The sequence below is a fragment of the Habropoda laboriosa genome, unplaced genomic scaffold (assembly GCF_001263275.1).
Source record: "Habropoda laboriosa isolate 0110345459 unplaced genomic scaffold, ASM126327v1 scaffold42, whole genome shotgun sequence".
In the NCBI taxonomy this organism is placed as follows: Eukaryota; Metazoa; Arthropoda; class Insecta; order Hymenoptera; family Apidae; genus Habropoda; species Habropoda laboriosa.
In genome coordinates this window covers 1,236,821-1,251,026 of record NW_017100181.1, presented here as the reverse complement: position 1 = coordinate 1,251,026, position 14,206 = coordinate 1,236,821, and the positions used below count along the sequence as shown (strand labels likewise).

General features: G+C 33.2%; 1 protein-coding gene across 1 annotated transcript; it reads left to right on the top strand.

Moving 5' to 3' along the window:
- The first annotated feature begins 270 nt into the window (after positions 1 to 270).
- Positions 271 to 13,317, top strand: LOC108579035 (sorting nexin-14-like). Its single transcript, XM_017942464.1, has 9 exons — positions 271 to 377; positions 4,063 to 4,306; positions 7,844 to 8,233; positions 8,913 to 9,222; positions 9,758 to 9,913; positions 10,122 to 10,246; positions 10,319 to 10,380; positions 11,273 to 12,102; positions 12,902 to 13,317. Exons 1-9 carry the CDS (start codon positions 271 to 273, stop codon positions 13,315 to 13,317), a joined length of 2,640 nt encoding a protein of 879 aa, XP_017797953.1.
- The last annotated feature ends 889 nt before the right edge of the window (positions 13,318 to 14,206 follow it).

Sequence of the window (14,206 nt, the reverse complement as noted above, 5' to 3'; positions counted from 1 at the left end):
AGAGCAAAAAATATTGAATACATATTTAAGTATTAAGCCATTAAAAAACTGAGGAAATTTTTAAATAATTATAACGTTAAAAGTGGAATGATTCATATGGTATTACACGCGTCTACTTTAGTATTCCTTTGTTGTCAGTGTCACGTGGTATGCTTCAAATATTTGCCGAACGTCAAATAGTGGTTTGTTTATTTCTGGAAAATTATTCTTTTATCAAGTGTGGTGATACATGTTCTTATAGCTATAGCGATACAAATTTTTAATAAAATCATGGCACTCCTCTCTACTAATAAAGTGCAAGACTTTTATATGTGCAATATAACAATTCCAGTGACTGTTTTTACGTTAGCTGCATTTATTTTCCTGGTGTTTAAAAGGTAAGTTACATGTTCTTTATTCGATAGTGTCTTGCAAAATATATATTTAAGTTGAATGTTGTCTTTCATGTTAAAGGTTCAGTGTTATTTTTTAGTTAGGTTACCTTATTGTTTTATTTCTTTTATCTTTTTCTAAGACTTTTATCATTTTTATTTTCTTAAATAATTATTTATTGTACAGTAGGTCTCTTGAATTTCATCAACAATTGTATATTTTTTATATACAAAGTTTTGCATTTTTGTTATTTAACAAAATATAACATGAAGGAAAGAATTTATGAAATTCTTGTTTTGTAACACCTCAAATTTGTCATGTTTTTCAAGTAAATTCAAAGGAATGTTTAAAAGAAAATTAACAATATTTTGAATATCCATTATGCTATTAGTAAAAAGATTTTTTTATTAATATCTATGATTTTCTAATTTTCTTACTAAAGATGTGTTTAATGTGACTTTAAATATGCAAAATGTGGAAACAAATATTTTAAGTAAATGTTGCATTAAATGAAATCTATCCAAACAGGCACAACGTTTTCATATCACTTTTGATAATAAATAAGAGCACTACATGTCACTTATAGGATCACAAAAAATCATAAAACTGCAAAGGATTATCCTCTCTCTCATTAATAGTTTCTGTAGAAACTATAAAATAAGTATTCACTTGAAGAATATTTCCAACACAAATTTTGAACACACACACTTCCATTATAATGTTAGAATTTTAAACTTTTAACCATTATATTTGTGATTTAGAATGATATGGCAATATAATATGCCTTAAGTTTATCAAAAATTTAACATTAAATATCTTTGTAAATAATGCATATTGAACAATACGCTCAGATACGAATTTGTTTATTTTCACTGCAGATTCACTATAATAAATTTAGTTGAAGTTATTGACCTCTCAGTTGTGGCTGCTCTTTGTTAGTCAAAATATGGGAAAAGAATATTGTTATTCTTGTAATTAGCTTATTATAAATAATCATCATATTGTGGAAGTAGTATTTACATTATAAATTATAATTAGGAACACAGGTTTCTACTACGCATTACAAATATAATGCTTTATATTAATGCATAAAATTAAATAGTTGTACCAATTTCTAGAAATACTTGTATTCTTTAGCCTATTTTGTTTGTTGTATGTAATACACCTACTATTTTTAATATACACTATTGTGGACTTATTTTACTATAATGTTACATAAAACAACATAAGAGTAGTACTACCTGTAGTCAACATAAAATCAGTAGCAAAATAAGGTCTTATAGGTCTATTTGATAGGAAAATACATAATGTTATTATTTCAGTTTTTTTTGTTCGTGTTTATGTCACTAACAATACATATGTCAAATCTTCATTTCTCTTGTAAACTACAAATGTAGTTAAAAAGTGATTAAAGTTTGTATACGTTAGTGAAATTAATCATGCCACCATTCCCCTACAATGCAAAATTTATCTTAGCAATAGTCTTCAGTTGTTACTAATCATAAGTATCCTCAAGTTAAATTAAAATGAATATTTATTTTATTTTAATGTTGTTTTTGGCCACATATTGTACCCGTCTCACTTGTTAATTTGCGTATACATACAGTGATGTTCACTTGAATAGACTCAATTAAAAATATATTAGTTCGGATAAATAGAAAAAAATGTTGTCTAATATTTGTACATTAAAAGTTAGATACGTATACAATACGAATTATTTGATAGCATTGGTTTCTATAGCTGCAAATATTTTTGTGTGTAGTGCTTTTTGATCGTTTAGGAAACTGTTCACATGAATAATTTAATTTGTTTAATCGCGCTCAGTTAATGTTTCATCGTAAGCCAGCGAAGAAGCGTCGTTTAGCAATAGTTCTATAATTCTTATATGCTGAGTCGGAATGTACAGGTTAACCTCTTGCGATCGGAAGCCGGTATATTCCCAGTACGCGTATTAGTCGCTTGAAACAATTCGATTTATCTTATCACGCTCTCACTAGATCTATTTTAAATAACTTTGATGACGGTTATTTATTGTTATATAAAAAATAAATATAACTTTGCTAGATATTCAGTTTATCCGTAGCGTGAACGCGTCAGCTCGTCAAGTTAACAATGAAGAATACAGTATACCATAGAAATCGTTTTGGTTTTTACATTTTCACTTTACTTCTGTTTTTTACACTATCTTTATGAAGTACATATTTTGTCATAATATTACATGTATTATACATGTACTATACATATTCCAAAAAGATACATGACTGGAAATTTTTTCAAATGTTTTTGCTGCAACTCTGAATTAAAAAGAATTCAAAATGCTAACAATGCCGATTTTTTTATTAAAGTTGTATATTTTTACAGTTTAGTAGCTTGTTATGATTGCTGATTTGTAATTTTTTTATGAGTTTTCATACATATGTAAAACTAGGTAAGAAAACGCCGCGTACGTTACATATAATGAATTACCAAAGAACGAAAATTTCAGTTTCTATAATTTTCATCCTACCTTTATGAGAATAGTACTAGTGAATTGGTGAAGTCCTCCCGATGAAAATGAGTCCAAACATGATATAAATTGGACTGAACTTAAATTAATTTTCCCGTTGCGTTGCGACGTTCTTATTAAACATGCAAATAGTATGTCTCGTATTCGCTATTTGAGATATTTAAATTGATTACTGTTATTTATTTGTTTCTAGTTAACTTCGAACCATTGCGTTTAGTCGAAAATTTTTCACCAGGGGTTGTAGACGTTACAGCAGTGATAATATTTGCACACTCCTTTTCACGTTCTGTACTTTTAGTTTTGGTATTTTCCGCCTTATATACATAGATTTATTTACGTTTTATTATTTATTAAATTTAAATGAAATTTTTCAAATTTTATTCAATTGCAAAAAATATAGTCTCCGTATATTAGATTTGTGATTTAACTAGTAACTTTTTTGTATAGATTTTTCTGAATTGAACATTAGTAATTTACCATATGAGATTAACCCTCGTATACTTCTCAGAAATAGTAACACAAAAGACCCTCGGGTATGATATTTCACCCATTTTTTTCTTTACACTCCAATTAATGTTATTATTAACCTATTATACTGTATTTCATAAAAAGTTAGTTACATTTATTAACTTATCCTTTATATTTTGCAATTATTACATATATAAATAGCATTTTTATGTTCGCCACATACATACCACTTATACCCACAGTATAGGCCTGTGACAGTGTTGCTCATAGAAACACTGAAGCGAAATTTTCGAAACGAAAATTTTATACCCAATGATATCTTTACATATCGAGTGATCGTGACAAAATTTTACAATATAAATATAATTCTTACAAAATAAAAACATGTGCATGAAAAGCACTATGTAATAACTTATTTTCACCAGAGTATCTAATGTATTTTACAAGTGAACAATATTCGGGTGAAATATCATCCAAGGAACTTTTCCGTTACTTTTTTTTTTACAACATTCTTGTTATATATAAAACGTTAACTACTTGTGCTTTACATACAACTCTATATTTCAGACAAATACATCAAGTTATAACATATTTAGAAAGAAATCAAGCATATTACAGCGTCTGAAAATAGAAAATGGGTGAATTTTCACCCGAGGAGCGTATGAGGGTTAAAAATAAACACTGTTAATATTTCAATGTCTATTAATGCATTTCAGCATCATCTGGGTATTAATTATATGTTGCCTCTATGTAACGAGTATCTTTTATGGACTTGCAATATTACAATATGTCAGCGTGGTGTTAGTGAATCTAAATGCTATAAGCGATACATTTAATCCAGCCTACGAAACGAAAGACCCTTGTGCCATTTGCAGCAACAATAGTTGTAACAGGCATAAATTGTTACCACATTCGACTAAAGTCAAAATACCAAAGGATGTTGACCAAGCATTGCAATACGTAATGAACTCATGTTTACATTATATATGTACATTTTTAATTTTAATCATTTGACTACGGAGGGGAACAATATCGTTGTTTCACGATTTGCTCAATTGTCGGCGCGAAATTCAAACAACCAGATTATACGTGTATATAATACATGGTGTTTTAATAACATTCTATATCAATGTAAATTGTGTGCTTATGCTTTTCATATTCTATCTGTGCAAATATTATTTTATACTAATTTGTTTCTACACACCAAAAATAATAATAAAACATGCTTGTATAGACATTAGATAATTTAAATGTTATTTGTGGAAAAAGTATTCGAATATGATAAAATCGAATGGTAATTACTTGTGATATTTGCAAACATAGAAAAGTCTTGCATTTCATGTTTCATTTTACTGTAATTTGGCCATCACCAAAACGACATGCGTAGTCAAATGGTTAAAGTAAGTATTTTAACTCATATCAGAACTCGCACCTTTTTCTACAATGTGAGAAACTTCACACCACCTTATTTTCTGACAAATTATTATTGATTCTTACATTGTTTACTTACCAAAATTTTGCTAACAAAATGATATTAAACGGGAAATTAAACCCAAGTGCCCTTGTGTCACTTAATGGCAGAATTGGGTATTATCCGAATAAAATCTTATTAAATAAAATTTCGAATAAATTTTTTCAATAAAATTTGAGCTGAAATTTATCATTTTTTATCATTTGTGTTACAACACCAAATAGAATTTGCAAAACCCAGAATTATTGCAAGGACCACGGGGTACTTCTCAAGAAAATGCAAGGAAGCCTTAAAAAAAGGAAACACCCAAATAACATTACCAGAGATAGTGGATACCATCTTAACCCTATACCGAACAAGCTCCTCCCGGTTTTCTAATTGTACAGCTGATCAATTAAAGCACCTCATTAGTAGCCAATGATCTGTGGCAGCAGCACGCCACACTACTCAATAAACTCCTATCACCAATCTATAAACCCAAATCCAAAACGACACGTGACATTATCAATGTTGTTTCGACGCGATCCTTTAACTTTATTTTATTATTCTCAGTGTATCGCGTCTCTCACACGCCAAATTAATCTTGTGTGAGTGTCGTTAATGTTTGAGTATGAATGTGTAAGTATGAACTATGTTTAACGTGAACTGTTTTATTGATCTTTTTGGAATTTTTGTGGACATCGAGGCGCGTTGGGGCCTTTCTTACAGTTTTATCTTAAAACTATGGTGAGCGGGTGAAAATAGGAATCCTTCCTCGTCCTGCGCTGTCCTTCGTGAGTAGGGGATGCGCAGCTCACCCTGGATTTCCCTGGTCGATGGGGTGGCGGTATGGTATCGCGGCGAGAGTGTGAGGCCCTGAAAAAGATTAGTTCAAACAGGACTTATCTGTGTGCACCTGTGTGAAGTGGTTTTACGACACGTCAATTGCTATTGAAAGAAATGTACGGACACCAGGAAGGCGTACGGCACGCAAAAGCGTCGAGTTTCTGCGTCCACAAAACACTTTCTGGTCCTCAACATCGTTTCGAACGGAAAAGTAAAACACAAAAGAATTGAAATTAGAAGCCCTCAAAAATAGCAGGCCTGGTCGTCCGTGTCATAAAGTGAAACTCTAAACTCTAAATTATGTATATACATATATGACGGAAAAGTAAAACACAAAAGAATTGAAATTAGAAGCCCTCAAAAATAGCAGGCCTGGTCGTCTGTGTCATAAAGTGAAACTCTAAACTCTAAATTATGTATATACATATATCCACAAGAAAACGAGCAAACTGAAATCAGCGAGAGGCTGTATTGGAAATGGGTGATTGAAATAAAATTGGCTTTGTATAACTGCTAATATTCAATTTATTCTACGACTCTGAAGAAATGTCTTTACTGTTTGAAATGCTCTATGTCTCTGGACACCCAAAAAGAGAAAGCTTTTTGTCCTCACTCGATTATTTCTACAGGGTGTTCTTAGAAATAATCCAACAGGCTGGATAGTATGAAAAGAGAAAAAAAATTATTTCTGATTTTTTTTTTAAAGGTGGTGTCACTCAAAGTGCTGTTTACAAAAGCCACCCCCAAAAAATAAATTATTTTTCTTTCTACCCTTAATAATTGATTTATAATTCTAAAAGAAAGTATCTCGAGTAAAGCTAGTCTATAGCTCTTTTACATTTTTTTTTCTTCATCTAAATATCTTAAGTAACAACTGAGAAAATAAATAAAGTTTAGGGTTTTCACCCCCATATTACTACCTTCAAACGAAGAGGTAGAGATCTGAAATTTTGCAGAATGGTTTTTCAGGCGAAGAACATTTCAAAGAATTTCATTCCTCCACCAACTTTGGTGTCCTACACTCAAGATATCATAGTATTTCGTGGTCTTTGTAATTCTACAAAGGAGATACTCCAATCTGCGAGTTCTGATGGGTTAACAGTGTTCCTTTTAAACAGAATGCCTCATACAACTTTAAAAGTTGCTTTTTGTTTTTTTGTTTGTTCATCTTTTCAAATGAGGAAGTATTAATACTGCTGCATTACTTAAACGCAGCACAGAACTTTATTACATGAAAATTTTCCGATTTAAATAGAGTGTCGATTAAGTTTCGAGTATAATTTATTTAGAAATTTTATTTTGATAATTAGACAGATAATGCCATCTCCCTCAAAATACATAGTCCTCTTGAAACTATGCACAAGTAACATTCCTGATGTCTGTTTTAATACCTACGCTGCATTACTATGATTTTCCGAAAATGCGTTCGTCTATGTCTCCTTTTAGTCGAAGAAATAAAAGAAAAGTCACGGGAAGGTAAATCGGACGAATATGAGGGACGCTTGAACCTATTGCGAGAGCATTGTCGTGATACAAAATCCACGACCAAGTTAATTTCAGGTCGAATTTCATTCTCTTACAAAACCTTTCCCAAAATTCGAGATAAAATTGTCAATTGACAGTTTTATCAGGTGAAACAAAGTCATCGTGGACAATTTCTTTCTGATAAAAAAACAAAAAAATAACTAATAAACATGAGATCTCGAGACTTCATTGACACTTCTGGTATTATAGTGCATTAATTGGAAAAAATATTCCGAGTCGTAACCTTCCCTTGTAACAAATTTATATACAATTAATGAAGCTCTGTGACGTTTAATAAATGCAATTCTCCTGAAGGGTCTAGCAAGGATAAAGGAGTGAAACCAAAGGAGTTTAAACCAAATTCGACTTAAGACTTGAACTTTCAAAATTGTTGCATACCACTAAATTAGGGAAAATAGTGTAAAAACTGATGATCCAAATTTACCCTGTAGTAACTACGCCCCAGGTCAAGCTGAAGGGTTGAAACTGGGCATTGTTTCCTTTCGGTAAGCTATCGAATGGGTGGATCGCAAGTTCAGTTTGGTTTAAAAGCACCTTTGATCCCCTTATCCTGCTGGATCCTTTACGTTTTAATTCTCTCTGCTTGCATTAACAATCCTAGAAGAAAATGTGTTTGTAATTCATGAAATATAGAAATATATGACTTCTTTCCACAGCTTCTCGACGATCTATTGCAGAAGTATGTTTGTGCATGGTATTCAGATTTTTCGACGAACGAAGCGTTCGTGCAACAACTTCGTTTAACTACAGTGACAGCAACCAAAAACGTGACAGTCCGGCTGCTTCGTACAGACGTAGCAAGTGTTGTGTTTCATCGTTTAATACCGTTGATTTTACAACATGCTCAGGACTGGAAAGCGTTGCGCTCGAACATACAAAATACGTCCGACAAGTCTCAGTTTGGGAACAAACTGATCGATTACTTTGGCCGTGAGATTCATCCGGCGAGTTACTCTCGCAAGGCTGAGTTAAATTATCTCAGAGGAGTGGTTACTGTGGTTATACCACACTTACTCCCTGCTATACATATATCTACCAATAACAAGGTGAGTCTGTTGTAAATGTTCACAAAATTGTAAAAATTCACAAACTCGTGACCCTCCCTCCGTTGTTCCCATTTGGTGACCTTCGTTGTTTTTGAGAATATGGAGAGCTCGTTTAACCTCTTGCCGTATAGTAACGAGTCAGACTCGTGCCACAGATTTTGGTCAAGATCTGACAGAAACAGTTGTATTAGTAGGAAAAATTAATTTTAATTCGAATTTTCGATATAATTTATAAAACTGAAGATAGTCAAATTTAATTGATCTATAATACATTAGCTTCTCTTACTTAACATAGTACTAAAATAGGAAATAGTTGACGCTTAGATGCATACACAGGAAAATAAATCATACGTCAAGAGGTTAAGGGGAGAACACCCCCAATCGACGAATCGAAGAAAATCGATTTCTTTTTCTTGCATAAATCGATAGTTTTATATCTTGAGAATATGTTCCTCAAAATTTCGTTTCGTTACGTTGATTGGGTCATACGTTACTACACCAAAATAATTTCCGACTTGATTTTGGGTCAAATTGACCCAATTTCTCCGATTGACCCGATTGAAAGAAATCGCTCATATATTCGTATCATTTTGTAATCAATAATCGTAAGTAATCGTTCTTTATGCATGTGTCACGTGTTCTTGTATTGTCACGTAACAAGAGGATGTTTTATTTTCAGGTTATACTTCGGGAAATTTTAGCAAATTGGATTCTGTTACCAGCAGTCGATGCAATCGCTGATCCAGATAATATAAATGCATTGGTAATGTTATCGACCCATGGCAGTTCAGTTTCTAATCACGTGGATACGGTGAACGTACCAATGCTGCAATATTGGATAACGACTCCGTTGGTAGTGAAAACCACGCAAGATTATCTAAGACCTTCGTTGGATGAAATTTTGGCCGATCCTCGACTGTTGTATATGTTCATGCAACATATCAAAGAGTCTGGCCCCATGAATCTTTTTCAGTTTTGTTTAGATATTGGTAAATATTTAGTACATACGCACAATAAAGATATTGACAACACAGAGAACAAGTGACGAGAAACGGAACATCTACATAAATATTTCGTGTTCCTCTGTTGATAGATAAATAACTAAACCTTATTTTTCTTTATCACGATGGAAAACATTCGCCCCGTCGAAGAGTTCTTTCCGTTTCCGTTATCAATATTTTTCATACCTATGTCTTCGATACTATTCGATCCGGCATCATGATTTACGGACTAGTATCGATTCGATATCGGTCTGATCACTACCGCGTGTACTCCTAGCCTAGATCTTCCACCTTAATGGCTCTCCTCCCCACCCGATAACTCCTCCTCGCTCTTCTTCCGGGATTGTTTCTCTCCCGCTTCCGCTCTGCGGCTCCTTCGCGTCATAACGTCTTCGCAGGAAACCTCGGCTTTCGACAATCTAAGCAATAGATGCGCTCTTTTTTTAGGCCACCCACGCGATACTATAACAGTTACAGCGAAACTAAAATTTGATCGATGCCCTGTATGCTTGCCTTTTTTCAGATGATCTTAACACACGTATGTTAAATCCAGAGATGAATTCAGTCGCTGAAATCAGTTTACATACAGATATTCAGAATATGTATGCAACATACTTAAATCCTGAAGGACCAGAATATATAAATTTACCAGAAGATATATCAATGGGTATACGACAAAGTAAGCACGCAGTATTTCAGAGTTTTACTAATAAGACTCTGCACGATATATTTGTTTCCTTTCGTTGTAACGGCGTGGAATAGAAATAGTAAACTGAAATATAGAACTGTGAATTTTATATGAAATTTCTGTTTATTGCTTCATTTATGCTTTTTACTGTATGCATATATGATATTCAGATTTTGCATTGTACGTTATATGTTTCTAGTTCTCGATAAAGGTCCGAAGAAAATTCAAGAGATGAGGACCTCGCGAGCATTTTATCAAGCACATCAAGAAGCACATGCTCTATTAGAATCTACTTGTTTACCATCTTTCCATCATAGTTACCAAGTAAGCAAATCGAAGATTGACTTTCATTTTACATTTACACATTTCTTTAATAATCCTTATCTGCTTTTACAGTTGTACGACTTGTTATGTGGACAACCAGTTCCAAATCGTGTTAAACAGTCTTCTCGTATGAGGTGAGTAATTCTATATGTGTTTACATATACTGAATTCCATTATAAATGTAGATATTTACGGATTTCTACACTTGTAGAAGATAATCGAAGAAATAGATTTCATACACAGAGTGATTCACCTGAAATTGCTCGTAAACTATTAGCTGTTCAAAATAGTGTTTGAAGCAGAAGTTGCATGATTTCAAGGGAGACATATGTTACAATAATTATTTTTTTCTACGTTGTTTTTATGTATAAAGTTTTGAAGATCACCGTGATCTTTTTAAATGGAACACACCCTATAGTTTCTTTCCGGAAATTAAGAGAGCATTAAACGCCGAGTAAATAAATATTAAGGTGTAATATGTCTAAAATGAGTATTTATTGAGATATTTACAATAGAAGTTCTATTCTATTGAAATCGAATTTACAGAAAAACACGCAGAAGTATATTTCTCTATCCGTAAATTTGATTTCAATAGAATAGAACTTCTATCGTGTTAATATTAATTTACTCAACTTTTAACGCTCTCTTAATTTCTTGTGACTTTCAAAACTTTATGTATAAAAGCAGTGTAGAAAGAAATAATTATTGTTACATATGATCTCCTTGAAATCATGCAACTTTTATTTCACACGCTATTTCGTACAGCAGTTTACGAGCAATTTCAAGACGTCAAGTTAGGTGAATCATCCTGTATTTCAATTTTAATAAAAGTAATATGTACTTGGTGGAATAGCTTCAAGCCATTTAAATTTCCTCTAAAACTTTTCTCGCACCATCTCATAACTAGGGAAGCAAATGAGGAGAAGTGCTAAAAAACATATTTACACACGTTCACTCTATTAATTCTAATTACCTTTTCTAATCTGTAAAACATGTTGCAACAATATATATAATTTTTATTTGTAGTGTTACTAGTGCATCTGGCACTCTACTATCAAAGACTGGAAATCACTTTATGAAGATCGACGACGTTTTAAGGACATCTACAATGGACGGTATAGCTTATCAAGGCATGTATCGAGGCGAAGAGATCGATTCTCGTTCCTACAATGAGATGAAATGTACCGATGACAGTTTTCATCGAGATCTAACGACGTGGCGGGTTAGCATTCCACAGATTGAAACAGGAGATAATCAGATTTTATACGTGATTACTGTGCACAACGAGGGAAAATCCTGGACCGTTTTACGTCGCGATCAAGATTTTTATGTCCTGCGAACACGATTAGCAGAGTTTCACGGTGACAAGGAATTAAGTGATTCGCCGTTACCATCGAGAAAAAATCCACATTTATCTTGCGCTATTAATAAACAACGATACGAAGATTTTTTGGAGAAATTATTATCGAAGCCGGTGCTCAGAAGTAGCGAACTTCTATACAACTTCTTGACAATGCCAAATTTGAAGCCTTACTTCACGAATTATAGTACTCCGGATATTGGTATATTGTACCAAAGTGTGGCGTACAAATTGCGAAAGGAGAAAGGGCAAAACTTGGATAAATTCATGTCGGTGTTTCTGGCCTCGACCAATGTGAAAAGTGATTACACTGATATCGGGATCGAACCATCAGACGAGCCAAGTGCGAGTGAAACAGAAAGAAAAGGGCGACGCGATCTTCTGTGCGGAGTGTTTGGAGACAATCTTCATTTAGATCTTAATTTTCGGACCCTGCCTTCTTCTTCATTGGAACGCTCCCACGTTAAGGGTGCTTGTTTCTGTATCGCAGATGCTGGTAGGTTTTTTCACCTTTCAATTTTTTTTAAGTCATTACTCTGCGTCAATGTTTTTCTATTATCTTTCTATTCGCTTGAATTCGGTATAAGAAATCAGTCCATTTCTTTTTCTATTTTCTGTTAACGTGTAGGTTTTCTCACCTTTCAATTTTTTTCAAGTCATTACTCTGCGTCAATGTTTTTCTATTATCTTTCTATTCGCTTGAATTTGGTATAAGAAATCAGTCCATTTCTTTTTCTATTTTCTGTTAACGTAGATGTTCTAGAGTATTCTGCTGAAAGAATTTTCGAGAAATTCCAAATGTTAACACTTACCGACCGGTAGCCTATTAATCTGCCTTTTGCCGCCAACGCTTACCGACCGGTAGCCTGCTAATCGGTTTTTTTTCCGCTAACGCTTTTCGACTGATAGCCTATTAATCGGTCAAAGTTTGATTTAACATTTCTATAGGTATAAGAAAAAGTGCATATATTCCCGCGCGATAACCTAGAGTCCAAACAGAGCCGGTGTTAGCGATGTGTCTGTGGCCGAGTGAGCGGTCGGAAGTGCGTAGGATGTACAACCGCTACCGGTCGGTAAAGTGTTAATAAAGTTACACAGGTTTGAAGTCAAGCACGCAGATAGCAAATTGTTCGCTATATAAATTATACGAAAATCTTTAAACCCGTTTTTCTCGAAATTATGTTTTTTAAACTGGTTGATCTGATTTCTCAGAAACGAATTAGCTGATTAACTTCAAATTATATGTACATTTTCTATACACCTCTCTTTATCAGTATCTACGTTTACGGTTTCAGTGGACAGGTTACTGAACGTGCCAGCAACAATTGCACGGGTTTTCTGGATGTTTGCTTCGACGTCCCGTGCAAAAATGGACCCGTATATTAACATTCTATTGTACAATGCTTTGGCGAAACTTCTAAGCGGCGGTCGTGCGGCCATTGTGGTGAAGCTTTTACACGCAAAAGTCATGGGTGATAAGAGTCGTACGAAAGACACGAATTTTCAAGCAAATCGTCGAAATTACTACGTAAGCGCGAAAAAAGGATTATATGGTTTATTACCGTATTGGCTAATAGGATTTTACAAACCATGGACTGAATTAATGGATTCCATTTTAGATGCGTTACAAAATGCACCGCTCAATAAACATCTTGCGTATGTCCTTCTGGATCAGATTTTGATAAATCTGTTCCCAGAACTTACAACTTGATTCGTATGAAAATATCGATTGTACAATAATACAAAGTAAAATGAATATCTTTAGTGAAACTATTGCTTCTCATACAAGGTGTCGTGTAACTGGTGGTACAAGCGGACAAACGCGATTCTACGTGAAAAACTAAATGAAAAATATAGAATAAAATTTGTTCATAAGAAGCTTACTTTTCGAGAAAATTGAATTTAAAAATTCCCTATAAACTTTTGCTTCTGCTCATACTTTTACGTTGATAAATAGCGGTTATGTCACATTTCGCAAAGAAATAACCGTACAGGCTTTCACACAATTAAAGTATCGAAATATCGTATCATCAGTCCATGACTCTCCAATTTAAAGAGCAAGGATTTGAATGCGTTAACAAACGATACTTTCAACAATTCGTTTAGTAACGTAAATTTAAATTAGGGAAATCGTTAATAAATGTATTATCAAAACTTATCACGACATTAGTATCGTTTGTTAGTATAAACTTAAAGCCGAGATCACGCGTGCTCGACGAATTTTTAAATTCAATTTTCTAGATAACTAAACCTCTTATGAAAAAATTTTATTCTATATTTTTCATTCAGTTTTTCATGTAGCATCGCCACTTTTTCGCTTGTACCACCAGTTACACTACACCCTGTATAACCGAAACAACAAAACCAGCTATGAAATGACAAAATGTATTTCTGCAAAAAAGTTTTTTTTGCATGTAATAAATAAATAATTCATTAAACGCGTAGTGTGCAGAGTCTAAAAAATATTTGCTACAGTATTCATAGCTATAGGTTTATAAAAGAAACCCATCAAATTTACCTTAAGTGTGATTTGTAATTTCAAGACTCGATAAAATTTGCAGTTAATTTTTTATACACTGTACATTAGACATGAAAAATTT